The sequence below is a fragment of the Squalius cephalus genome (genome assembly GCF_949319135.1).
Source record: "Squalius cephalus genome assembly, chromosome: 24".
Taxonomy (NCBI): Eukaryota; Metazoa; Chordata; class Actinopteri; order Cypriniformes; family Leuciscidae; genus Squalius; species Squalius cephalus.
This window is the reverse complement of record NC_137145.1, coordinates 20,725,492-20,750,777: the sequence shown is the minus strand read 5'-3', so window position 1 is coordinate 20,750,777 and position 25,286 is coordinate 20,725,492. Positions and strand designations below refer to the sequence as shown.

The 25,286-nt window shown below is 38.1% G+C and overlaps 1 protein-coding gene across 1 annotated transcript in view; it reads left to right on the top strand.

Annotated features, from left to right (window-relative positions):
* Nucleotides 1–25,286, top strand: part of unc13bb (unc-13 homolog Bb (C. elegans)) — a 93,341-nt gene that overhangs the window by 29,787 nt on the left and 38,268 nt on the right. Inside the window, exons 6-10 of the mRNA XM_079860525.1 lie at nt 2,164–2,237; nt 3,945–4,002; nt 4,951–5,164; nt 17,791–18,087; nt 18,193–18,283. Of these exons, the coding sequence (XP_079716651.1) occupies nt 2,164–2,237; nt 3,945–4,002; nt 4,951–5,164; nt 17,791–18,087; nt 18,193–18,283 (734 nt within the window). The remainder of the gene's footprint in view (nt 1–2,163; nt 2,238–3,944; nt 4,003–4,950; nt 5,165–17,790; nt 18,088–18,192; nt 18,284–25,286) is intronic.

Here is a 25,286-nt window from a genome sequence, read left to right as displayed (position 1 = left end):
AATGAGAAATGTTCAACTTCGTTATATGCAAAAGAGCAGTGTGAACATTGTGTTCCACATTAAGAATGACTTGCTGATCTGTTGTTTGGAAACACTGCTTAAGATCAATCCCGTCTGCCTCTCTGATGCTGTTGCTTTCTATTGATTTGTTGAATGTCATCAGGGTTGAGTGAATCTCCTTCAGACAGCTTGTTTCTTTTTAATAAATCAGTTATCAAACTGTCTCTCCAAAACAGCTGCTTTATCCAGTATACACTGTAGTAATGTGGGTAACACTTTTGTAAATAAAAAAAAAATAATAAAAAATTGAAATGATAAAAAGTAAAAGCAATCAAACATAAAACAGCTTTTTAGGCTCGAATGGCAGAGTTTCCTGAGAATCCATTTAGCGGAGAGATAAAAGAAGGCTTGAGGAGGCTGGTTGAATTGTCACTTTGATTTGCTCCTCTTTGTGTAAGACTTCACAAAAAATATTTACATGTTTGCCAGCTGTGTCTTCATTGTGAGTGGAGCTATGGGCTGTAAATAAAGTGTGTAGCGGTGCAGGTTGTTGGGATGGGAAAGGTCGAACCTTCGTAAGTGCCGCGTTTGGCCTGGTTACCTGCCATTGATCCCATTCATAAGCCTGACTGTTTTATCCGAGCACTTTGAAGCTACTCTCCTCGTGTTCAGTATCCCATGTGCCTTCAAAGGACGCGGAGCGCAGTATCTGAGGCTTTGTTCACATTGCACCCAATTCCAATTTGTTTTTAAATCAGGACTGACAGTCCGCATCGCCGTTTTGCAATGAATTCGGATCTGATTGTTCAGTCAGTGTACTATTCACTGATCAATAAACATAGATCACACGGGGGGAAAAAGTGGGGAATGAAACCGTTTTCACTCTGTAATTATTTGTGAAATTTTCTAGCAATTTCTAAGAAACAGCAGCACAATTAAACTAACGCATTGAATTTTGAAAGACTGAAATTACATTTTCAGTGACACTTTAGTTTGGGGACCATTTCTCACTATTAATTAATTGCTTATTATTAGCATGCATATTGGCTGTTTATTAGTACTTACAAAGCACATATTAATCCCTTATTCTGCATGACGATATTCTACATCCCTTAATCCTACCCAATACCTAAACTTAACCACTAAAACAACAACTTTATTAACTATTAATAAGCAGTAAATTAGGTGTTTATTGAGGCAAAAGTCGTAGTTGATAGTGGTCGTGTTCCCCAAGCTAAAGTGTGACCATATTGTCTTGTTAAATAAATCACGGCTTCGCGGGGCTTATTGCTTTTATAAAACTCCATAAAAATATTAATTTTAATATTTATTTTATTCATAAAGTAAACACCAGCAACAAAATATATAACGTTATAACACATTTATTCCTCCGCCAAGCAATGTAGTTCCAAAGAGGTTGCTAAGCAACACATGCAGCAACAAAGAATCACAAACGGCAGTTGCGCAGTAATACTAATGTAATGCGGTCACTGGTGTGTGTTTGTTGAGTAATTTTCAACGGCTTCGAACATGGCTCAACCAATCAGAATCAAGGACCGGAATTATCCGGTTTATAATATACAATAATCAGCAAAAAAAAAAATTTTTGAGGCACTTTTTTAACAGTGCTGCTCCGATAGCAATGACTGTAAAACATGAAAGACTCTTATTGCTCAGACTTTAAGATTTTAATCTGGTTTCAAACGACATACATAGACCGGGTTTGCAAACATGTTTAAAATACAAACATAGAAACAGATTTTAGTATTATTTTTAATTTCTTTTGCTACTTGTATGGCTGCACAAACTATGTCTACGCATACTGGATTTTTATTAATGCCTTGGTGTAATACATATGGTTTGTTTGCAAAGTAACCGGTATTGTCGGTATGAACCGACTGATTTTCCCTGCCCCTCTATGTATTGCGACAAATGGAGCTTTAGTCAGACAGCACAACATCCCTTTGTCCCTGTACTTGCTTTTAAAGTGAAGTGTCATGTAATACGCCTGGTGGACTATTTTTGAGGTCCTTCGGCCAACTAGCTCATTATACATTTAAAAGTGCTGAATACTTAATCGTAACGTCTTGGCACATTTAAATGGTTTGCATGAAGTTTTATGTCTTAGACTGCAAAATTCACATCTCACTACCATTTTTGCAGAAATCCCAGAGGATGAGGCTCGATACTGGACCGGCAAACTGGAACGCATCAATGCTATGGGCATTCACGATGAGGTAAGACCTGTGCATGTGCCGCAAAATAACAGCATGATTTCAATATTTCACTAGAATGGGGGTTAGTTCGCAAACAACAGTCCACACTGACTGTCGTTGCAAATAATATAATGAGAAGAGATTGATGAGGTGGCGTGACAATTTTATGAGTGCATTTACATTGTGTTTTGCTACAGTTGTCATTGAAATTTGCATTTGAAAGTGTAGACAATGTTTACTAGAATTCATAATATTATTTTATTACTTAATTCAAGATCATAGATGATAGATGAAGATGATTTTTTGTATAAAAATGAAAATATTTATAGTTAATATTACAAATGACAACATTTTTATTAAAATAATATAGTTATTAAAATGTGTAATGTATCACTTTACTGTATATCTCACTTTGACTCTCTGCTTTAAACACTCATCATCCCTGACAGGCGACAGCTAAAAGTGTTTTAGCCATGGAGGTGTAAACTATTTAGTAATATTAATTTTAAGTGGTTACACTTTATTTAAAGGTGTCTTTGTGCACTGTTATTATATGTTAAGTTCTGAGTATTATTAAGTAACTGCATGTACTTACTATAGGGTTAGAGGGATTAGGGTTTGGTTTGGTTTAGGGTTAGTTGCATGTAATTATGCATAATTTATAGTTATTACTGTAGTAACAACATGTAACAAAGACACTCTAATAAGTGTTACCTTTTAAGTTTTAAAATATAATGTTATCTCTGGAAGGTTTGCTGTAATTTGAGATTGGTTAATATTGGTTAATACACAATAAATTTGTCATTTATCTAGTTTTCCTTGTCAAGTCTGTTACTTTTGGCACTTATATATTTATATATTAAATAATGCAGGTAGATTTGTTGTAGTCTCTAAGTTATACATGTAGGTCTAATTATATATGTTTTTAATGTTTTTGTTTTTCTTCTGTTTCCATCTTGGTTATCGAATAATTAGCTTCACAGCATTGGTATGGGATCAGCATGTGTGTGTGCTTTGAGCAGTTTTTGCTGTGCATTAATGTGACCAGATTAATAAAACTCACATATGGGTAATTGTCTAGGACTTTTTGTTATCATCAACATCAAGATTTTTGCTAAATATTTATGTGTATAGGAATTGTCTAAACCTCAACTAAATCATTTAATTAGTCCTGTGGTGAGGCAATTTTTAATAGTACAAAAAGTATAAATATTACACTTAGACCCTCTAATACATACAAGGTCATAACTGCATGCATGATTTATTTTAAAACAATAAGCAACATACTTTTCAAATACTTGTAGATTTAAATTGACATGTCCTGTGGTGTGACATGTTATACTCCAAGTATTTCACATATGCTTTTTCCCCCTTGTTCTGTAAAGCAACTTTGGGTTTTGGAAAGGCGCTAATAAAATAAAAATAAAAATTATACATATTATTTATTTATTATTGTACAGCAGATTTATCAGTGTAATCATGAATCCAAATCCAATAATTGCGTCTTTTGCAAAAAGCATAATAAAGGTAGTCCTTATATTAATCAGTCTTATGATATCTGATGATATTGTCTCTGTACAGTTAGAAGTGAGTTTTGCAGTGAAAAGGCATGCAATTAATTTGTTTTAATTTTTTTTTTTTTGGAATTTGCATGTAATTAGTTCTTAACCATACTTTATACTTTTTCATGTTTACTCTTATCCTCTTCTTTCTCTCTCCTCGTGTTAGTTTCCCTTACAGGATGAAGTAGCGGGACGCCCTCTGCCCTGTGCTGCCTCTCAGTGCTGTGAGTGACAGCATCTCACACTAGATGGAGCCATGGCATCATGCCTGATGCTTCACTGCACTCTCCACTCCTTTATCTTCACTTCACATCTTTTTGTCACCTTCGAGTAGTGTATATGTTAACATACAATCTGTTCACAGCGTATCTGTTCACATATGTTCGCTAAAGCATCCTGCATTTAAATCAAACACAAGAGCATTCACATTAGACCCAAAATGTCAGTCTTTGTAAATTATTTTATCTTTGCACATCTTCTCTCATTCTTGATTTTTAACCTCACCAGGCAACTATTTTGGATGGGTCGACAGCCAGAGTATGTAATTTTATACAGTAACCCTTTACTCTAGAACTTCCCTGGACCCTTAAAAGCCCTTCTGTACCTTCATATGAGCCCAAGGTGTTGAGATTTTCATGCACACTTGCATAGATGAAATCTCAATACAACCCCACAGATTGTAACACATTTTATAAATATTTTTGCAATGGCAAGTATTTTACTGTGTAATGCTTCATGAAAAGCATCTTCCAAGTAAATGAGGGATGATATAGGTTTTAGGAGTTTTTACATACTCTGTATTTGCAAATTTTAGTCAAACTCTGTTTAGGAAACAGTAATTTACATAAATATTTGGGTGCTTTGTTTAGATTGGATGCATGAACTTTCCCCCCAAAATTTCCTTGAGTTTTTACCCTGTTGATTTGTTCTTTGTGTATGTTGTGAGCTCCCTGTTTAAGTTGTCCTGCATTTACTTCCGTCTACTTGTTAGTATTGTGTGGCAGCTTTGTTTCAGTGAGACACATTTGATTTCACTTGGATGATCAGAGATTGTTTTACGTTTTTCTTTTATTTACATCAAAATATACTTAAAAAATCCAAGATAGATTGGAATTTTCTGCATTGCTCATCTGTAATATTTCCAGCCTGACCTTTCTGCCTCATCCATCTAGCTTTGGATGACCTGGACAGTGCGGTGGAGGACAGAGACAGTGACTACAGGAGTGAGACGAGCAGTAGCTTGCCTCCCCGCTACCACACCACAGCCCAGCCCAACTCTTCACTTCACCAGTATCCCATGGGGCCACGCTTTCAGCAGCACATGGACTCCTGTGCTGACTCTTTGCACAGCTTTGAATTTGACTATAGGGAGCACCATGCAAGCAGGTACATTCAGTTACTACTGAGTACTGCACTGTACTATGCATACACACTATACGACGTCTTGTTACTTTGTGTACAACTGCACCCATTTTACAACACCTTTAGCTCTGAACATATTGATTTTTGAACGAATATGTCCATAAACCAGCTTTGAAATAACAATTTGAAGAAAAAAAAGTAATATACATTAAGGAATATGAATATCTTTTTATGAGCGTCTTTTTATCCTTGTTTCACTTTTTTTTTTTTTTTTTTTTTTTGTGTTCTGCCAAATATCCTGCTGGGTGCAGACCATCTTTGTTTGTTATGCCAAACTTTAAACTTGCAATCTGAGAATGGATTTCTAGTCTTTTAGACTTGGGATTTGTGTAAGAGAAAAAACTGAAATGTGGTATTCCGAGATTGTGGTTAATCAGAGTCTTTTGTGTGGCCCAGCACAGAGCTAATCCGGATAATTCTATTGCATCAGATCCCTTTAAAAAAATACAGACTAGAGATTGTATTTCTTTTGATCATTTAAGTTATGGTTGGGGGAGGGGGGTATCTATTTGTCAGTGAGGTGAAATGCATTTCATGGTATAATAAGGAAAGTAAATTTATTTTCTTAACTTTACTTAAAGTGCTTATATTATGGATTTTTGAAAATGACCTTTCATGTAGTGTGTAACATAGCTCTAAAAGAATGAAAACATCCTGCAAAGTTTTAAATCTGAAAGTGCACCGTGTATAAAGTTATTGTCTTTCAAAAGTAAGAGTCGACTCTGAGCCAATGAAATTAATCGTTTTTCAAACGAGTCATAAGCTGTTTCGTTGTGACGTCAAGACGAAACATTAGCATATTGCCTGCCCACTTATTGCGCGCGCAGACACCAGGGAAAACTTGAACCTCAAATCTGCAGCTGATTCCTATGGATAATGGATAGCATCATGTTGAGAAGAAGCTGTGCTCTACAATGTGTTTTTTTTTTTTTCACTGCCCAAGGACGAGCATGTGAAGAATCAGTGGTTAAAGTTCATCTTTATCACAATATCACAGCAGTATAATCCTAAACTTTTGCTGTGTTCCCTTTATTTTACTAACAACGGCTTCTTAAATCTTGGAGTTCAGTGTAGGATTCACAAACCGCTTGCTCTTGAAAGATGGTGTTCAAAATGTTTAGTTTTGAGTTTTATATTGTGTAGGTCTCTTGCTAACTGGTTAACTCACATTATTACTGTCTTACTGACTTCTGCTGATCAGTTGTGGGCCACTATTACCTAAAACTTTGTCTATTAATGCAGATTCTCTGTTGTTCTCACAACATTGAGTACACATGTTTCCACATGTTCACTGAGATTTTTGGGACTTAGTCCCACATGAAAAATACTCTGTAAATAAGTACAAGTAAAATAATCGGTTTGTTTGATGGACATGCACTTTTTAATGCTGATGGTGAGGAATTACAGTTGCAACATCTCATAATGTACCTCAAACTGAGTAACCATTAGTGTATCACTGAGAAACGTCCTGCTCGAGTCGTTCTTACGATGGAGGTTCGGGTTGAATAACTAGTTCTTCCAGTGTTACATCATCGGACTCGCGCTCAGATTGATATGGTACAATCGACGTCATTGTTCGTTACAGTGTTTAGTTTACGGTGTAGGAAGCCTCAGGACATGCAGAGCTGACGTTGTTATGGCAATGGGCGGTTTTTGTTTTCAACACGTGCTGCACGCGGTAGACCAATCACAAAAGACTGAGCTGTCTGGCCAATCAGAGCAGAGTAGCTTGTGAAAAGGAGGGATTTAGAGAGATTGATTCATCCGACGAGTTTGAGAAGTGTATATTATGAGAAAATGAAACAGTTTTTTGACCTTTGATGCAAGTAAACTTGTTGTAGGAGACTCCAAAACAACATTAGGAAACTGTAAAATGGCATAATAGGGGCAGTTTAAACTCAAAACTTTTGCTTTGTCATTGCTTTAGTGTATCACTATGATCATGTTTTTGCTTTCAGCAGCTTTTGTCTCCTAATGTTGAAGTACATTTTTCTCTTTCTTTCTTTCCCCCTCCTTTTTATCCTCTTCCATCCTTTTAATCTCCGCTAGAGTTCCTAATCAGAGGGGTAGAGTTAGGATTGTCCCAGTAGATTCAGGCATGGGTGTGGAGGATTGGGAGGTAAAGTACAAACCTCAGGGTAAAAGTACTCTGAATGAGTTCCTTGATAGAGAGAAACAGGCATGGATTGAGGAGCATGACAGACAAGATGATCTTGTTCATATTGAAAAGGCTTACCATGACCCCATATTCAACCAGTTGTCTCCAATAAAAAATAAAAGTGCTTCATTAAATGCTGCTTACCCAGAAGGCTATGCCACTATTGACCGAAGGAGAAAGAAAAAAATCCGGGACCCAGGAGGACTGGAACATGTCGGAGCAGAGCATTTCCCTCCCGATCTTGCATTTCTTCGTCAAAAACGAAGCGAGCTTGTGTTACGTCAAGTGAAAGAAATGGAAGAGGCTGATGAAAACATGATGCCATGCCTGAAACCATACAAAAATGGCTTACTCTACAAAACTAGAATGTGGGCCAAAAACAAGCTTGAAAACACACTGGAGAATTATGTCGCATATCAAGAGGAAGAAGCAGCTAGACTGAGGGAAGATGTAGGCTTTGATTCTGAGGGCTCAGATGAGATACAATATTCCATTGGCTCTGAGGAGGAGTTAGAGGAAATGACCTCTTTAGCTAAGGCCCTCAGGAGTGAGGAGAGGAAGAATTATAGCCACTATGGATATCTCTCAACATATGGTAGCCAAAGTGAGAGGCTTCAAGGTTACCGTGATAAGAAAAGTGGAAAGTGTAAAATTGGTGGATGGGCTCCAGAGGTCATGCTGTCTCCTGTAGAGGAACCTAGTGATGAATATGTTGATCCTATGGATGAGCTGCAGTGCCTGGTTGAAACTGTATCAGAATATCTAGCTGAAAAAGAAGAGGAGATCAGTAAATATGGATCCTTACCGAAGTCTAACAAATCAAGGCTGTCATCTCAGGGTAGTGCAAGAACGGAATCCGTTGGAGATGAGCAAGGGATCATCTCTAAGGAAGTAAAAGAAAAACCCATAGATGCCAAAGAACAAAATTCAAGTGGTGCTTCTGAACATGGAGTGGCAGAGATAAAGAATGCCATGAGCTCATTATTTAGCTCTTTAACAGATAAAGTTGTGTCAAGCTCAAAACAAGTGGGGTCTAAGTCTGTTGAACAATCAGAGGCACCAAATAATGTTCCTGCTTGTTCTGGTATATCAAAATTGTTGTCCTTCATGCCAAAGTCTGCAAGTCCCACACCAGTAGCTGTGGTATCACCTACTCAGGATCCTCTGTCTCATAGGAAGTTTTCAATGCCATCTCTTTTGTCTTTCCAACCATCTGATGCCAACTTTCAAGGGGTAGACCAGTCGACTCAAACAATCAGAAATGAGTACAACAAATACAGTGGTGTCACAGCTCACAAAGAGACACCATCTTCTGTGAATTCAGTGCTGGAAAATGGGAACATTTTCACTGGAGAAAATGTTGTGAATGTAATGGACAAAAGTTATTTTCAAAAGGATTTTGATGCAAGGGAAAAGAAGCCAGGAGAGCAGCTCAGTGTTTTGAATGACAATACAAAACACAGTAAAATGTCAGATGCATATGAAGTTGTTGACGGTGAAAACCTTAAAATTCTGACAACTACCTCTAATGCAATAAATAGTGAGAAGACGCACATTAAGCCTCTAACACAAAACTCCGCTGAGGAGTCAGGATTTTTTAGTCCTTTTAAGAAATCTCTCAGTTCATTAATCTCACCTGGATATCCAGTGCCTCCTCAGACTCAAACACAGACAGTTTTTCCTGTCTTCAGATCAGTGGAAGACATTAAAGTAGAAAAACTTTCAGATAAATCCTCCATTGTAAGGCAACCTTTTGTCTCCTCTGACAATGTATCTGTCCCACAACCTCAAAAATCAGAAGGGGGGCTGTTTTCTGGATTTCTTAAATTTGCAACTGGTGAGGATTCTAGTACAACGAGAAGTATGTCACAAAACTCAGTTAAGACAGATCAAACTCTTCCTGCCACAAACATAATTACAGGTGCATTTCCATCTTCAGTTCCTGACAATACAAAATCAACATCACAGATCCATAAAGAACCCCCTGAGGCAAAGGCTATGGTGAACACAGAAACAGGTTGGTTTTCTAGTTTTTTTAAGGTGGCACCAACCGAAGATCTGCAACCTGTTACTACACCTACCCAAAGGCCTAATATTCAGAGCTCTCCACTTCCTCCCCAAAGGCCTAATATTCAGAGCTCTCCACTTCCTCCCCAAAGGCCTAATATTCAGAGCTCTCCACTTCCTCCAGGGTTAAATCAGAATGTACCTAGGATGCAACATCAGAATCCAGTTTCTGCTAAAGAACAAATGCAATTTAGGCACCAAAATCCTGGTCCAACTGAAGTCCCTCATGTTACAGAGCAAAAAACATCTCAAAATGAACGTCAGGGTCTGTTTTCTAGTTTGTTTAAATCAGCTGCCTCTGATGATTCATCAGGTTCCCGAACATCTACTAATCAATCACAACAAGGAGGCTTACTCTCAGGATTCATGAAATTTGCATCAACGGGTGATATGACAGCAGTTACTCAACTCAATCAGTCACAACAAAGGAGCCAGTCTGCTCAAATGATAAATCAACAAAACCAACCTCACCCCCAACAAAGTGCATCTAATCCTCTTATCTCAGGGCAGTTCAATTTGTCATCCACAGAAAATGAGTCGACTCATAGACCTCTCCAAAAACTCAGTCCTCAAACTAATGAGCAACAGTCAAAATGTGCAAGTGCACCACCTCAACAGGGGAGTATTTTGTCTGGCCTTTTCAGATTTGCCTCCACTGACAAGGTGTCAGACACTCAAACAAAGATGCCCCAGGAGCAACAAATATCAAGTGTGAGTTCTCATCAAGATCCTGTCCAGATTATTGCAACAGAACAGAGCTGCAACCTTGCTCAGCAGTCCAGAATTCAGAATCAGCAGTCAGACCAACATCAGAAAGGCATATTAGATGCCCCTGGACAAAGGGTATCCCATCAAGGACCTTCTCAACAAGATGACCTTTCATCCGGCCCTTTCAAGTTTGCCACATCAGATGTTTCTGTCTCTCAGTCAACACAACAAATACAAGCATCTAACAATCAGTCCTCTCCTCTCCAGCCAAAAACAAATGTGATGGGACAAAGCCACTCATCTCAAGATAACTCATTTAAACAAAAACCCCAGTCAGGTGGTCTCTTCTCTGCCTTTCTTAAAATATCCTCCACTGAGTCACAGGAACTGAATATGCCACCTGTTACAAAGGAAAACAATGAACATGCTTGTTTGGAGCAGTCAGTTGAGACAAAACAGAGTTCTCCTGTGGCAAGGCAAGATACATCCTCTCAGTCAGGAATTTTGTCTGGTCTTTTCAGTAAGCTCACATCCTCGCATCCTGAAGATGCATCACCAAACAGACAGAATTCATTTGAGCAGAAACAGGAGCAGCAACACATACCAACAGAGATTTCCACTCAGAAAGGTCAATCAAAAAGGCAGCTACCTCAACTACCCTCTCAGAATCAAGCTGAACTGCAAAACCAAAAGCCCTCTACTCAAGGTTTCTTATCTGGAATATTCAGCAGGATTACAACAGACGTTTCCCCTGCCAAAATGGAGGACGTGGTTGTTGAAGGATCACATTCTATAGGACTTCTGAGACGCAATGTATCTGACCTAAATAATGTGCCTAGGATCTGTGACACAGAGAGCCTTGATTTGAGGACACCAGCAAGTTATGCAAGGTCACAACAAAATCATGCTGCATACACATCAAATAGCACTGGTAATTTACCCCTCTTATATAGCTCACAAAACTTTTTGCTCTCAAATCAAGTAAGAGACACTTCATATACCACTGACAATCTTCGTAGCCCCCCTCTTGGTTACCCGTCTCGAGCTGTAATGTCACAGGAATATTTAAGGCAGAGTTATCCATCCTTACATAGTATATCTGAACAATATGGTTACCAACAAGGCTCTTCTTCGTATGCATTGGGACTTAGTCCCAATGATGAACACTCGTGGATCCAAGAATCAATTTTGTGGCAACAGCTGAATGATCAGTCATTAGGCTACTATCCTGACGGACATGGAGGTACACTTAGCGATGAAGTCCACAAATCTTCTCAGTGTCTGAACAATATAAATATGGATGTAAATCAACAATATTGTCCTACTCGGGAATGGATGAGATGCCAGGGAGAGAACGATAATCAACAGGAGTATTTCAGAGATACTCCCAATAGTTCAATGAGACTGAGACCGTGGAATAGCCATAACAGTTTGGATGTGATTAGTAGCCAAGAGTTTGGTGTATTGAATTTGAGCATGAAAAATAATGCTAAATTAGGCAAGTGGCACTCGTTTAGTGCAGAAAGTTGTTACAGTCTAAACAGTGTTTCATATCATGAGGGATATTATGAGGAAACCCCTCCACATCTTTCTTACTCCGCTAATGGACAGTATATCTATCAAGGCACATCAGACATTTTCAGTCAACCTGGGAATAATGGAAGCTATGTTAATGTAGCTACATCACCAAATCATTGGAACTACTCTTCAACAAGCAACATTGATGTGGAGGAACATGTTTATCTTGAGGAGTCAGAGTGGTATCAGCAATGGCTTTCACTTTTGGACCAAGGGATGTGGTGGCCTGCAGATGATGGAGATTGTGGATATTTTGTCTACACTGATTATGAGTATATTTACGCCCTACTGACAGACGAGTCTGGGCATTATGTCTATGCATGTGCCCCAGAACAAGAGTGGGGAAATAAAGGGGACTTCTATCCTAGTGCCTGGTTGTATAATGAGATGGTTAAAGTTTGTGGTTTTAAGATTCCTCTCTACAATGAAGATGAGCTCCTCTGGATTCCAGGGCAAGACCAAAATGAAACTGAACTTCTTACTGTACCTCTTGACTTGTCAGCAGCCTATAGAAAAGGTAACCAAATCATGAATCTGAATCTAGAGTGTTTCTCTCAGATGTTTGAGGATTCCATTCTTCGTCAAAGACAGCAAGCTCTGGATTTTTCCAATTATCAATTCAACAAGGTTAAGATAGATACAAAACAACAGCTCCAGAACAATTATTGTTACTGGGATCCTTCTCAGGAAGCTGTTGACCTCTCATTTTATGGTGCCAACCACAATAGTACAAATCTCAACAGCAGAGGAATGAAAGAACTGCTATCCCAGAAGGTTTCTATTTCATTTGGTGCTACCCCAACTACAAATTCACCTACCCCAGGTGTCTATAGCTGCTACCAGCCTCAACAGAGACGCCGTTCATCCACTGGAGTACAAGTAAAGCATGTAGATGATGTTTCAGAAGAAGAGTGGAGAAAGAGAGTACAGCCTGGAGTGGAGCAGCCAGATCGATCCATTAAGAAAATATCGTCATTTCTATCCTCAATTGTTGGCAAAAGCTCAGATTCAGAATCGACCAAAAACACAACTGCCTCAAGATCACCTCCTGCCAAAGATGTTCCATACACAGGACAAATTCAAAGCGAATTTATTAAAGCCCCTGAAACTCGACTTATTGATCAGCAAGCCAAAAACATTATCTCAACAGGTTTTCAGAGTCTTAAATCAAAGATCATAAAGGATGACTCCTCTTGTGGAACAACTCAGTCAGAGAGTACAAATCAGTTGGCATCCAAACCAATTTCAACAACATCTGGAGTTTCACTAACATCTCCAACACAGTCACCAGCTTCCACAACTCCTCAAGGTGCATCCACTTTAAGCTCATCTCAGAAACCCAAACTGGCTAGACAAGCCACAATGTCACAACAGTCCTCTGTTCCTTTAACATCCATTGGTTCTACAACTACAACTTCAAGAGACTGCTCAAGTGTAACCTCCAAATCTGCCTCTCCAGATGTTTCTCAGCCAGGAGATACACATGGTGGGAAGCCATCTGAGCAGTTGGGTGGGTTTTTAAACTTTTTCAAGACAACAGTGGGAATGGAGGAAGTAAAGTCAGAGCCCTCTAAATCTACTCAGCCAGTATCTAGACAACCAGAGAAAGATGGATCTGTTTCTGTTGGCATAAAAGATTCAACCGCAAACCAAGGCAAAACTGGAATGTCTAGCCTGTTTGGGTCAATAGGTGATTTTTTCAACATAGAAAGTCCCTCTCCCACACTATCAAAGACAAATCTGCAACATTCTCCCTCACAACTGCAACCAACTTCTATGATAAACGATGTAAACAAAGACTTCCGCCAAACAACAACAACAACAACAACAACAGTGCCTAAAGGAATTCAGAAACAACAAACAGTAAGTACCTGTGGACAAGATCGTCAGTCAGAATTGCCTAGTGTATCACAGTCATTTCAAAAAAGGAGTGTCTCCGGATCTCAGATATTTTCTGCCGATGCTAACAAGGTACCAACACCAGGGAGATCTCAAACTATGCCACCAACTGGGGAGACAAAACCAGATGCCCCCTCCAAGCAGTCTGGTGGGTTATTTGGTTTCTCTGTTGGGGATATGTTCTCGGGGACCACAGCCTCTAAAGAGGAAGGCAAAGGGCTGCTGTCCATATTTGGTGGTTCAAGTCAGCAACAAACTCCATTTCAAACTGGATCTGCCTCTTATCAAGAATCTATGGATGGTGCATCTGCAAAAGAGCCACCAGGCAAAAACATCCTGACTTTATTTGGAGGTTCCAGCATTCAACAGACTTCACCACAATCTGGATCCACGAGTCAAACTCAAACACCAGGATCTGCTCCTCCGAAAGAGACTCAGGGTCTGAATTTATTTTCTGTGTTCAGTGGCACTAGTACACAACAGTCTTCAACACAACTGGGTTCTTCTAATCAAAAACAAACACCAGGAACTGTCCCTCCAAAGGAAACATCAGCCATGGGATTACTCTCTATGATTAGTGGTTCTAGCACTCAGCAGAATTCACCTGTATCTGGAGCTGACCCACCAAAAGATACACCAGTAACAGGACTGCTATCTATGTTCAGTGGCCCTAATCTCCACTCTACCACTCAGTCTGCACCCCAAGGGAACGGACAATCAAAAGAGCCCCTGGGTAAAAGTATATTTTCTATGTTTGGTGGTTCAGGGCAACAACCTTCACAGCAGTCAGGATCAATTTTGGGTGGTATATTAGGTGGATCATCAAGCTCTAATGAGAGTCCAGCAAAAGGCCTATTCTCTATGTTTGGAGCACAACCACCACCCACCAGAGTTCCAGTCCCTACTAATGAGCAGAAAGTTAAACATACTACTTTGTTGGAAGGGTCTAACTCTCAAAAAACTCCACCACAATCTGTCTCTTCTCCTGCAACAGGTGCATCTCTTACGAAGGAACCACCTAATGACAGTCCAGCAACGGGTTTACTTGCAAGTTCTGGAACAATCAGCCACCCAACAGCTGTACAGGGAGGCTTAACTCCTGAGTCTGTTGTCCCACCTAATATGCCATGTAAAGAGCAATCAGTAAATGAAATACCCTCCTTGTCTAGTGGACCTAGCCCTCAGGAACCAAATTCCGTGTCAAGTTCAATTTCTCTTGATAGTAAAGAGTCAAAGGAACCACAAGGTAAAGACTTCCCTACTATCATCACTGGACAAAATACATTGCCAGGCTCTTCTCATCCTTCCTCACTTCTAAGTGGGCTACTCTCAAATGAATCCCCTGGTAAAGGTCTTTTGTCAAAGTTCAGTGGGGCTACACTTCAGCCAAGTGAGACACCAAGCTGTGATCCAACTGTATCAGCACCAAAAGCCCCACAAGAGGTTTTGACAGCTATTGATGGTAGTTTGGCATCTTCTGAATCAAACAAGTCACCAGCACACCAGGAGGATTCTTCTTCTCAGGGTGTAGTACCACCAAAAGATGGAGCATCCTCAGGCTTGTTGTCAATGTTTTCTGGGTCAGGTTCTCAAAATGCTCCTTCTCAGACCGGATCTATACTTGGTGGGATTTTCCCTGGTGCCTCAGGATCAATGGAAATTCCTGGCAAGAATTTATTTTCTATGTTTTCTGGACCAATTTCACAGCCCAGTACAGTCAATGCAGGGCATAAAGTTGAGAGTAATAGTCCAGGTGCTTCTGCCTTTAATGAGTTGCCAGGAAAAGGTTTATTTTCTGTGTTTGGTGGATCAAGTCCACAACAGGCCACTCCTCAGTCTTCTTCACTATTTGGAGGTATTCTATCTGGAGTTGCTTCTAAGGATGCTCCTGGAAAAGGTCTTCTTTCCATGTTCAGTGGTCCTAGTTCAACACCTTCACCTAGTCAAACTGGACCAACATCAAAACCATCTGAGACTGAGGGGCTGTTGAAAGCTGCATCATTATTCTCTCATGGGGGTGCCACTGAGGATAATAAATCAAAGACTGTGGGCTTTGGCCTGTCAAATTTGAGCTCCATGGAGGAAAAGAAATCAGGACCCCAGGATGATTCCAAGCACTCTATACCCTTGGCCGGTGAAGAAAAAGCAGCCTCAATGGCTTCAGTCTCTGCTGATATCACTGAAAAAAGATCAGATCCCATTGTTGAGACAATAGTTGTTGAAGGGTGTAATCTAGATGTTACCCTAAAAAAGTCTAGTGTGCCTGGAGATGCTTTATCAAAGGATATTGATTCAAACTCAGAGCAGAGTACAAAAACAGAAATTCAGACTACAGATGGTCAAACTCAACATATAAAACAGAGTGATTCAACCGAGCCCAGTGGCTCTGAGGGACTTCCTAAACATCCTGAGCCACAGAAATCTGTCATAGACTCATCAGCTGACGCTGTTAGTGGCTTTATGTCTAAACTGTTCACTGGTGCCAGTTCAGCAACAAATTCATCAGGTGGTCTCTTCTCACAACCACACCCAAACACTACCACACAAAGAACCTCATTCTTTGGCCTTCCAAGTAGCTTACCCACTGAGTCCATAAAAACTGACCTTTTCAATATGTTTAAATCACCAGAAGCACCCAAAGCAGCTGACACAACACAATCTGTTACCTCTACTCTACTTCAGTCAGTCCAAGATCAGAGTGCACATAACGATTCACCATCATCTCCTGGGGATGTTACATTGTCTGGTAAAGTAGAAATCATTTTACCTGTCAAAGAAATGCCTGCTGATGATACTTTCAGTAATTTAACAGTTGCAACTGAAGATCCCACATCAGCTTCCAGCTGTCATCCAGCTGAAACAGTTGTTAAGGAGCCTACTGAAGGTGAAGTAATACATGAGAAAAACATTGTCATTGTTTCTGAACCTGAAGCAAAGATTACAGATAAATCAGTACCCGCAGTAGACGGTAGCTCAAAAATAGCTCAACACCCTCCATCATCAGAACCTTCTCAGTCCACATTTGGCATGCCAGATTTAACACCACCTAAGTTCGGTTTCATGGCTGGAGCTGCAGATGCTGGAAAGTCTTTTGGATCTTTCTTTTCTTCACCACCCTCAATATCAAACACAGAAGGTGGCAAGTTTCTTTCTGGATTTAAGTCAATTTCAGCAGGGCTGTTTCAAGAGGAGAAGACTGTGATATCAAAAGAAGAAACGTCAACATCTTTATTTGGAACAAAATTTGGTTTTCCATGGCAGAAAGAAACTCCAGAACCTCCTAAGCAACAAACACCTCCAATTGTTACAACCCAGCCTAAAGCTCAGGAGAATAAACTACATATTGAAGATAGTACAACTGCTAAAATAGGGCATAACAATTTTATCTCAAAGGAAGAAAATGGTGAAATCAAACACCCTGTTGACATTAAACAAGAAATTGTTGCAAATTCTGAAGTCCAAAAGACAGAATTTGTTGTCCCAGAAAATGACACAGATAAACCCCAACTCAGTGCTTCCACACCCGATCCACCTCCACAAAAAGAATTAGAAATCCATATCCAGACCCAACCTTCTACAGATGTCTCTTCAGGATTACAGCAGGAAAAGAAGGACCTTTTGATTCCAAAAAGGCTAGTAGCAGCATACTAAATGGTTTCATAAACCATTTATGTTGCAATAAGTTTACATGCACAGTCATAATTCTTGCAAGGCTAACATATATAAATATATAAATGTTTATTTCTTATGTAGTTTAGTAATTTCTTATGTAGTTTTTACTTTTACAATTTGAAATGTATTACACACAAAAATATACATATATTTTTGTTTATTCTAAACAATAAGATACTCTAAGGGCTCATCATTATCAGAAAATGCAGACTAAGAATATTAATGTGCATGTAAACACACCCACTGACTTTAGTTTTAGCTTTAGTTTATGAAGATGGTGTCTTTCCCTACATGTGATTGTTTCTTCTCAGTGCAATGTGACTTTTATAACTGTGCTTTGGTTCTTTGTAAATGTGTTTTGCCATTAGCTGTGTGTTGCTTTTATTGTGTTTCTTAATTGGAATTTTAGACCTACTTATGCAGTGAATGTAGTTCACAGTCTCAGTGACTGTAACTCACTTGTTACTAATCTTTTTTTCTTTCTTTCTTTCTTTCTTTACAACTCTAGCCCTGTGGACTCTAGTCGTTTTGGATCTTCAGGCAATCTTAGTCAAGCTAGTTCTCAGCTTAGTGAGACTGGTCAGGAGAGTGCTGCCTGTTCAGAGTTAGAGGAGTCCTACCATTCCTACCACAGCACCGGCTATCGGCCATCCAGAAATGGGCATCACCCTACCAATGCACATAGTTCCTGGGGGGAAGATGAGGGATTGAAATCCTCCCAAGAAAATGGAAAGGGTATAAGCAGCACCATTAAAAATGAAGGGGTTTCTCAAGTGGACAAAATGCCTGAAAAGACTCTCAAAAGGTACAGATATTGTACTGGCTTACAGTGAGCTTACAGTACACATTTGTTATAATAAATGTTTTCAATAGCATGAATTCAATTTCATAAGATGTTTTATTTGTCTAGCTTCAGGGATGATGGATCACCTTTGCCGTTCTCTCAATCCAGAGTACGCTGGCTTAAGGCAATCAACAAAGTGAGAGTTCAGCTTAAGGAGGTATAGTAGGGAGCTCATACCCTCCATCTCCTTTGTCACTCCTCCTTCAGTTGATCCAGTTTCACACTTTAGATCAAACACTACCACATATCTTTTTTTCCTATAAACCTGCACAAGTTACCAGAATCTTATCAATCTGTTATAAAATTACCTCTTGAATTGAATCTACTTACCTTTATTATTTTCTAGTAGGTAAGTATGAATTGAAAAGCCCCTATCAGCTCATTCATGAACATCTGTTTTGGATTGGTTGAGTTTTACCATACAAGATTTAAACTTGAAAGATTTACATTGAGACTTTTTAGAAATATTTATTTGCATTTCATTGTTTGGTTGGTCGAAACTTGGGGCATAGTAAATTCATCATTGCAAAAGTGGTAGTCCACTATTGTACTGTATCAGCTAGGAAAGGCATGCTGGGTTCCTACTAGCCTAGACCTCACAGCCTTAATCTGCAAGGGCCAAGGTCAGGCTCTGAAGAGTTGCTGTCTGATGCCTCTGATAAAGTCTCAGAGTAATTAAGCATAGAGAAGCAGGGAGCTAGAGATAGTGTGTGTGTGTGTGTGTGTGTGTGTGTGTGTGTGTGTGTGTGTGTGTGTGTGTGTGTGTGTGTGTGTGTGTGTGCGTGTGTGTGTGTGTTTGTGTGTCTGTGTGTGTGTCTGTGTGTGTGTCTGTGTGTGTGTCTGTGTGTGTGTCTGTGTGTGTGTCTGTGTGTGTGTCTTGAAAGGTATTTAATGACTAGTTAAAATAAATTGGGGAATTGACTCTGGGAAGTCCACAAAGTGAAGTACAGGGCTATTGGTCATGTCTAATTATCAAAAGTGGTGGAATATATTATGTTAAATATGGAGTAAAGGCATATGCAGTGGAGTGTATAGTGGGTGTGTATAAAAATAATAATTTAATAGCACATGCTTAAATGATCATTGCTGTATTTAAAAATATTAATTGTAAATGTTCTATAATTTATTTGTAATAATTAATAATTTTATAATTATTCCTTTTATTGTTATTTTCCTTTACATTAAAATAATTATTGGCTTTTTACTGGCAATTATGTACTATATATTTTACAATCTATGTAACTATGTAGTGTATTTAAGATTACTTACATTTTAAAGCATTGTATTCCATCATTATATTTAGTTTTTTCCCCTTGTTCTGTTGTTTGTTCTATAAAGATGTATAGCTAGATAGCCTGTTTGCCCCATTTCTTTCTCTCTCTCTCTCTCTCTCTCTCTCTCTCTCTCTCCCTTTCTTTTTCTTTCTCTTTCTCTCTCATCTTGACAGTCAGTAATTAGCTATGCTGTTGTCCCCCTTGTTTCTTTCATTTGACCGCACACAAAATTGAGTGTGTGAGCCACTAGAAATAAATTAAGATCGCAAGGCGCTTTTGTGGCTTGATCACCTCAAGTCAGAATTATTAGTGTCACATCAGATTCACTCTTAATACTTTGGATGAAAAGTGCCTGCTTTTGATTTTATGTGACAGAATATGTCTACTTTTATGTATAATGTCTATAGGACTATGAATTTGTAAAGGTGTAGTAATTTATTCCGATAACGCGCCTCTCATGTTAATTAAGTGGTTTCACATACGGCACTCTTGATTGAGGCTCCATTATAGTGATTGCTGCTTGCGACTTATTGTGAATGCTTATGTAAAAGCTGCTAATTTAATACAGTGGAGACAATGGGTGTGGTTTAGCACATAGTCACATAAATTATTTTTGCTGTGAAGGACATAGGGAATTATTCGAGATAAGCTTATTCTTATAAACATCTGCATTAAAGGAGATTTAGCTGTAAAACAGCCTCTTATATGCCTCCTTACAGCCATAAATCAAACACCGATAAGACTGTTAAGACTGGATTTACACACCTCTCTGCTTTAACAGTGTAATACGATTTAGCTAATCCCCTGATTGGTCTTTAGCGTTTTACCGAATTGTTGTTTATTGTCATTGGTTTTATTTTTTAATTAACATTATGTTGTACCACATCATCCCATATTTATGGAGGATTTTTGAGCAGTAATATAACATTTCTGTTATTTTATTAATTGTCTGTACAATATTCCTAAAAAACCAAAGTGCACTGTAACGTTCAAATGTTTAATAGGAGGCAATAGCGACAAAAGAGGAGAGATGGAATGCTGGCATTTTGACAATTCCAGATTAGCTTTGTGTTGGAATACATCGCCAGAGGACACCGAGAAAGAGAGCGAGTGAGGGAGAGTGAGTGAGGAGGTTGTTTGAGGGAGAGATGCTCCACTGTGACTATCACACTAGCCTAGACTGGAATCCGCTCAACTGTGCAGATGTCAGTTTGTGTCTGCTTTTTTGTTCGAGATGTGTTGGATTGCCAGAGCAGCCGAATGGATAAATCCTTGAAGTGCAGGAGTGTTGATTAGGTCAACAATTTGAAATCCGGAGGCATTTTTATTTGCAGGTGGTTTGGGTGTTCTGGAATACTCAAAGTGAAACTTGATTTTTGTCTTTTTTTCTCCTGTGAGGTAAGTTTTGTACTTTTTTCTGAGTAGTTTTTTGGGTCTTGTGCTGATGAAGATTAGTAAGGGTGAATTTTATGAAAATTGTCAAGAAGTGTTGAGGTTATATTTTACCCGAAATACTATTTTTAGAACCTTTTTATTTTCATCTTGGGGTGAAATAAGTCCTGATCACTTGTTCATGAGGTTCACCTGAATATGTTGAATTTATTAAGGTTGAATGTTTATTGTAATAGTAAGTGAATGCTTTATTGTTAACTGTGTAGTTTGGTCTGATAAGTTCTCAGCTTGTTTATGCCTTTAAAAAAAGTGATCGCAGACACCAAACACCAGGAGTAATAGAAAGTATTAGAAGTACTATTACTTATAACACCTAATTAAAAATATATTAAAAATTAATGTACTATAAAAATTAAAGCACTTAAAGTCAATCTGAAAAGCGCTCAACAACCCATGTTACTTGGAAAATAAGTCAGATTACAGAAGTGTAAGGCAGTGATTTATTTATGTATATATTGGTAATTTATTGTATTGTGAATGACATTACACAATTTTAAAATAACTGTTTTGTAATTTTAATATATGCTAAAATGGAATTTACTCCTGTGATGCAAAGCTGAATTTCATCAGCCAATAAATCTACTCCAGTAGAATCCACACGATTCTTCAAAAATCATTCTAATATGCTAGTTTTATTATCAAATATTATCATTGGTGCTCAATTATTGATAATGTTTCTTATTATCAATGGTGAAAATATTTGCTGCTTAATATTTTGGTGGCCATTTTCAGGATTCTTTGATAAATAGAAAGTTCAAAACAGCATTTATTTGAAATATAATTTTTTTGGTAACGTAAAGACATAATACATGTCTTTACAGTCACTTTTGACCAATTAAATACTTCTTTGCTGAATAAAAGTATGAATTTCACATTTTTACTTGCCCTGCCAAAATTTTCACTGGACCTACTTCAAAAAACAAACAAAAATAAAATAAAATAAAATAAAATATATGTATATAAAAATAGCCCTATTTACTGTATTGTTTCTGGCCCATGTAACCTTAATAAATAAGGTTATGACACCAAAAACTACTAGCCAACTCATATAAATTTCAAATATTGTTAAAGACAAGTAAATCGTCAGTAATAAACTGAGAACAAATAATCAAATTATGACCACTTTTGAATATGAAACCATATCAAGTCTAGAAAACTTGTCAAAACTCTGCGAAGCACAACATGCGTATCGGTGAGAACACTCGTTTAAACAGCAAACACACACCGGGACATTTGACTGCACATCACATTTTTTACATTATTGATACTGCTTGCAATCATAATGCAACGGACACAAATTCTTTCTACGCACACTGCAACGGTCAAAATATGACGTAACACTGCGTGTATGTTTTTTAAAACATATAAATAATACGTTTTTAATAGCCCACTTAAAGTGTTTATTACAAATAAATTACTAAATGCTAAAAATGGAAATGAACAAAAATTGGCATTGCATTCAACACCCCTACTTTCCGCGCCCCTGAATAGAAAATGTAAAATTTGACTTTAAAATTGCTTGATTAACATTAAAAACATACAGCTGCAGGCATATTAGGCTGGTGTCAGTTTCAAGACCTAAAGCATGGATCCAATATACTGTTACATATGCGTTTTATTTCTCAACTGTTAAGTTCACTTAAGACATAACCGACTATGTTCACAAGGATATTCGCCAATATGGGCATTTTGACATAATGTTGTGTAAATTTGTCTGTTCAATGGCAAGATGATGTGAAAGAGAACACAATTCAGTATTTGCGCGCTGTCTTTCTGGGCTCACGCTTTGGATATTTGCTCACGCAAAACTTCTCAAACCCCGCGGGAGTAACAAATTGAGTTCTCTTTCGCATCTTCTTAAATCTTGAATTTTTTAATTTGCAAGGTTTAAAAAAGTGCAAATGATAAACTTTGTGACGATGCAGCACTGGCCTTATGACCAAACCAATAGTAGTGTAGGACAGTTTCCACATAAATATTAAGCAGCACAACTTTTTATAACATTGATGTTTCTTTTATATTTAAATGTTGTCATTAAATGCTAATGTTTCTTGAGCTCCAAATCAGCATATTATAATGATTTCTGAATATTTTAAATTGTAATATTTCACAGTATTACTGTTTTTACTGTATTTTTGATCAAATAAATGCAGCCTTGGTGAGCAGAAGAGACTTGTTTAATAAAAAATAAAAAATAAACATAATTTAATTATTCCAAACTTTTGACTGGTATATATTCTTTCAGTTTTGACAAATTCTAATCTATGTCAGTCAGCTAAATTATTTAAATTACCGGAAGTCAGCAGAATTTGCTCAATATTTTACTCTGGCCTGGTGCATTGAGTCATTCTTATTGTTGAGTCCTGAATTATTATATTGTCTTAACTTAGCCTAGGTAGATCAGGGACAGCACTAGTAATGAGAGCTACTTACTGTGCAACTATCTCTGCACTGCACTGTTTAGAGTTTCTTATTAGAAATTCTGCGGCATATACGATATCTTATCTCTTGGTTGGAATAGGAAATTAGGCAGGAATAGGAAATATTTTGATACCTGAGCTATCTGCGGAATGAATGTCACATAAATTAGTTCACATTAGTTGGGTGATATTGGGCAGAGGTTAAACTTATAATAGTAATATTTAAATAAAATTTATGAAATTCAGAGTATTCTTGTGGCATGAAAGTTAAAGGCAAAACTAGGGCACATAGATTGTGTAAAATTTTAACTTGAGCACTTTAAGTAATATTTTAATTAGTATAGTTAAAACGGCTTAATTCGAAAGCATGTCATTTCCTGTAACTGTATTCAATGTAAAGTTAAAAATCCATCATAAAACATACTGTCCCTGACATTAATTTTAGCCTATTGCAGACACATGGCAAGCAGCCAAAATGTGCCCTTGAAAGCTGCCAACCTAAACGCTCATTGTTGGAGTCACAGTAAAGATCATGTTGGCCATTAAATGCTTTTGGAGAATAACACAGAGGACAGTCTCTGAATTTCAATGACTGCCTTGTATGATTATACCCCCCCCCCCCCCCCCCCCCTTAAATATGGTAAAAGAGTGTCTAAATAAATAAAAAAGCGAAAGCTGAATAGCCTAGTGTATACGAGACTAGCTAACATTTTGTCCTGACAGGCAGGAAATGGGATGAAGCTGCTATTAGACCCAGCAGGTTCTGCTTAACAATCATGATGCCCAGTGAATACAGCTGGGCTGTCACCCTCCCTGTGCTGTAACAGTTACTGTTAGAAGAGCTGACAGGCAAGAAGATAATATGTTGTGTTCTGTGTGGAATATGCCCTACCAGTTTGGCAATGTCTGGACTTCTACAACAGAATGCTTAAACAAAAAAATTAATTAGAATTTGCATACAATCACATTGACTGATTAAACACTTAAAACTTTGTACCTTCTATGGTTTATTGAGCTGTTTCCTTGAGACCAAGACCATTGCAGTGCTTTCTTTCAATTGAATACATTTTAACGATATTAAAGTCATACTGTAGTATGATATGACTGGGTTTATAAGCAAGCTAAGGCCAGTGTTACAGTATCAGCTGATGAGTTGCTATGTGCCATGTACATCCTGCGTAAACAGTGTAGAGAGATTTAGCTCCGTTATAAAATCTGTTTTGCCCATTGTGGTGGTACTTTACTACATGGCAGAGATCCAGATATACTTACTCTTACCCTTCATCTGTAATGTGACTTTTTTTCTTGGGTGAGTGTGAGAGTTGGTGGATGTGGATGACCCTTGCCTGTAGCATTACTTTTGATCAAAGTCTCCATTAGTATAAATTATGAAACTACATTCAGCACCTCACCTGTTTACTTACTGTACAGTACATAATGAAATATGGAGTCATAAGATCTTTTCCAAGAGCAACCAACTGATTTGGAATGGCCTACATGGGCAGCAGTACAACTGTGCCACACAAATAACACTCCTATTGCCTTAGAATTTGACTAAAATAAACAATGTTCGAATGCTGCACAATTAAGATGCATACGTTTTGGGAGTACAAAAGATGTACATTGGGAGTACATCTGTAGACAATTAGGTTTTAGAACAGAGCAATAGTGTCTTTGCGGAAGTGCAAAAGATTGAATGGCCATGAACAAAAGAGTAAATGTTGATTATTTTACATGCATGCTAATATTTAACTGATGAATTTCATTACACTCTCAATAACATTGCAAAATATGTCTGTTAAATTGTATTAATCTATTCATGTCATTGTACTCAAATGTCAGGTGTGCCTGAAGCTCAGTTATGATCTTGACTGAAAAGCACATCCTCATGCACTGTTGGTGAAATGCAACAACTCTGTAATCACATGCACCAGAGTTTCAAGGTTCTGGTCCGCACCTGAGGTACAGTTGATTCTAAGGGATGTTATCACGGAGTCATTCCAATGAGCAAGAT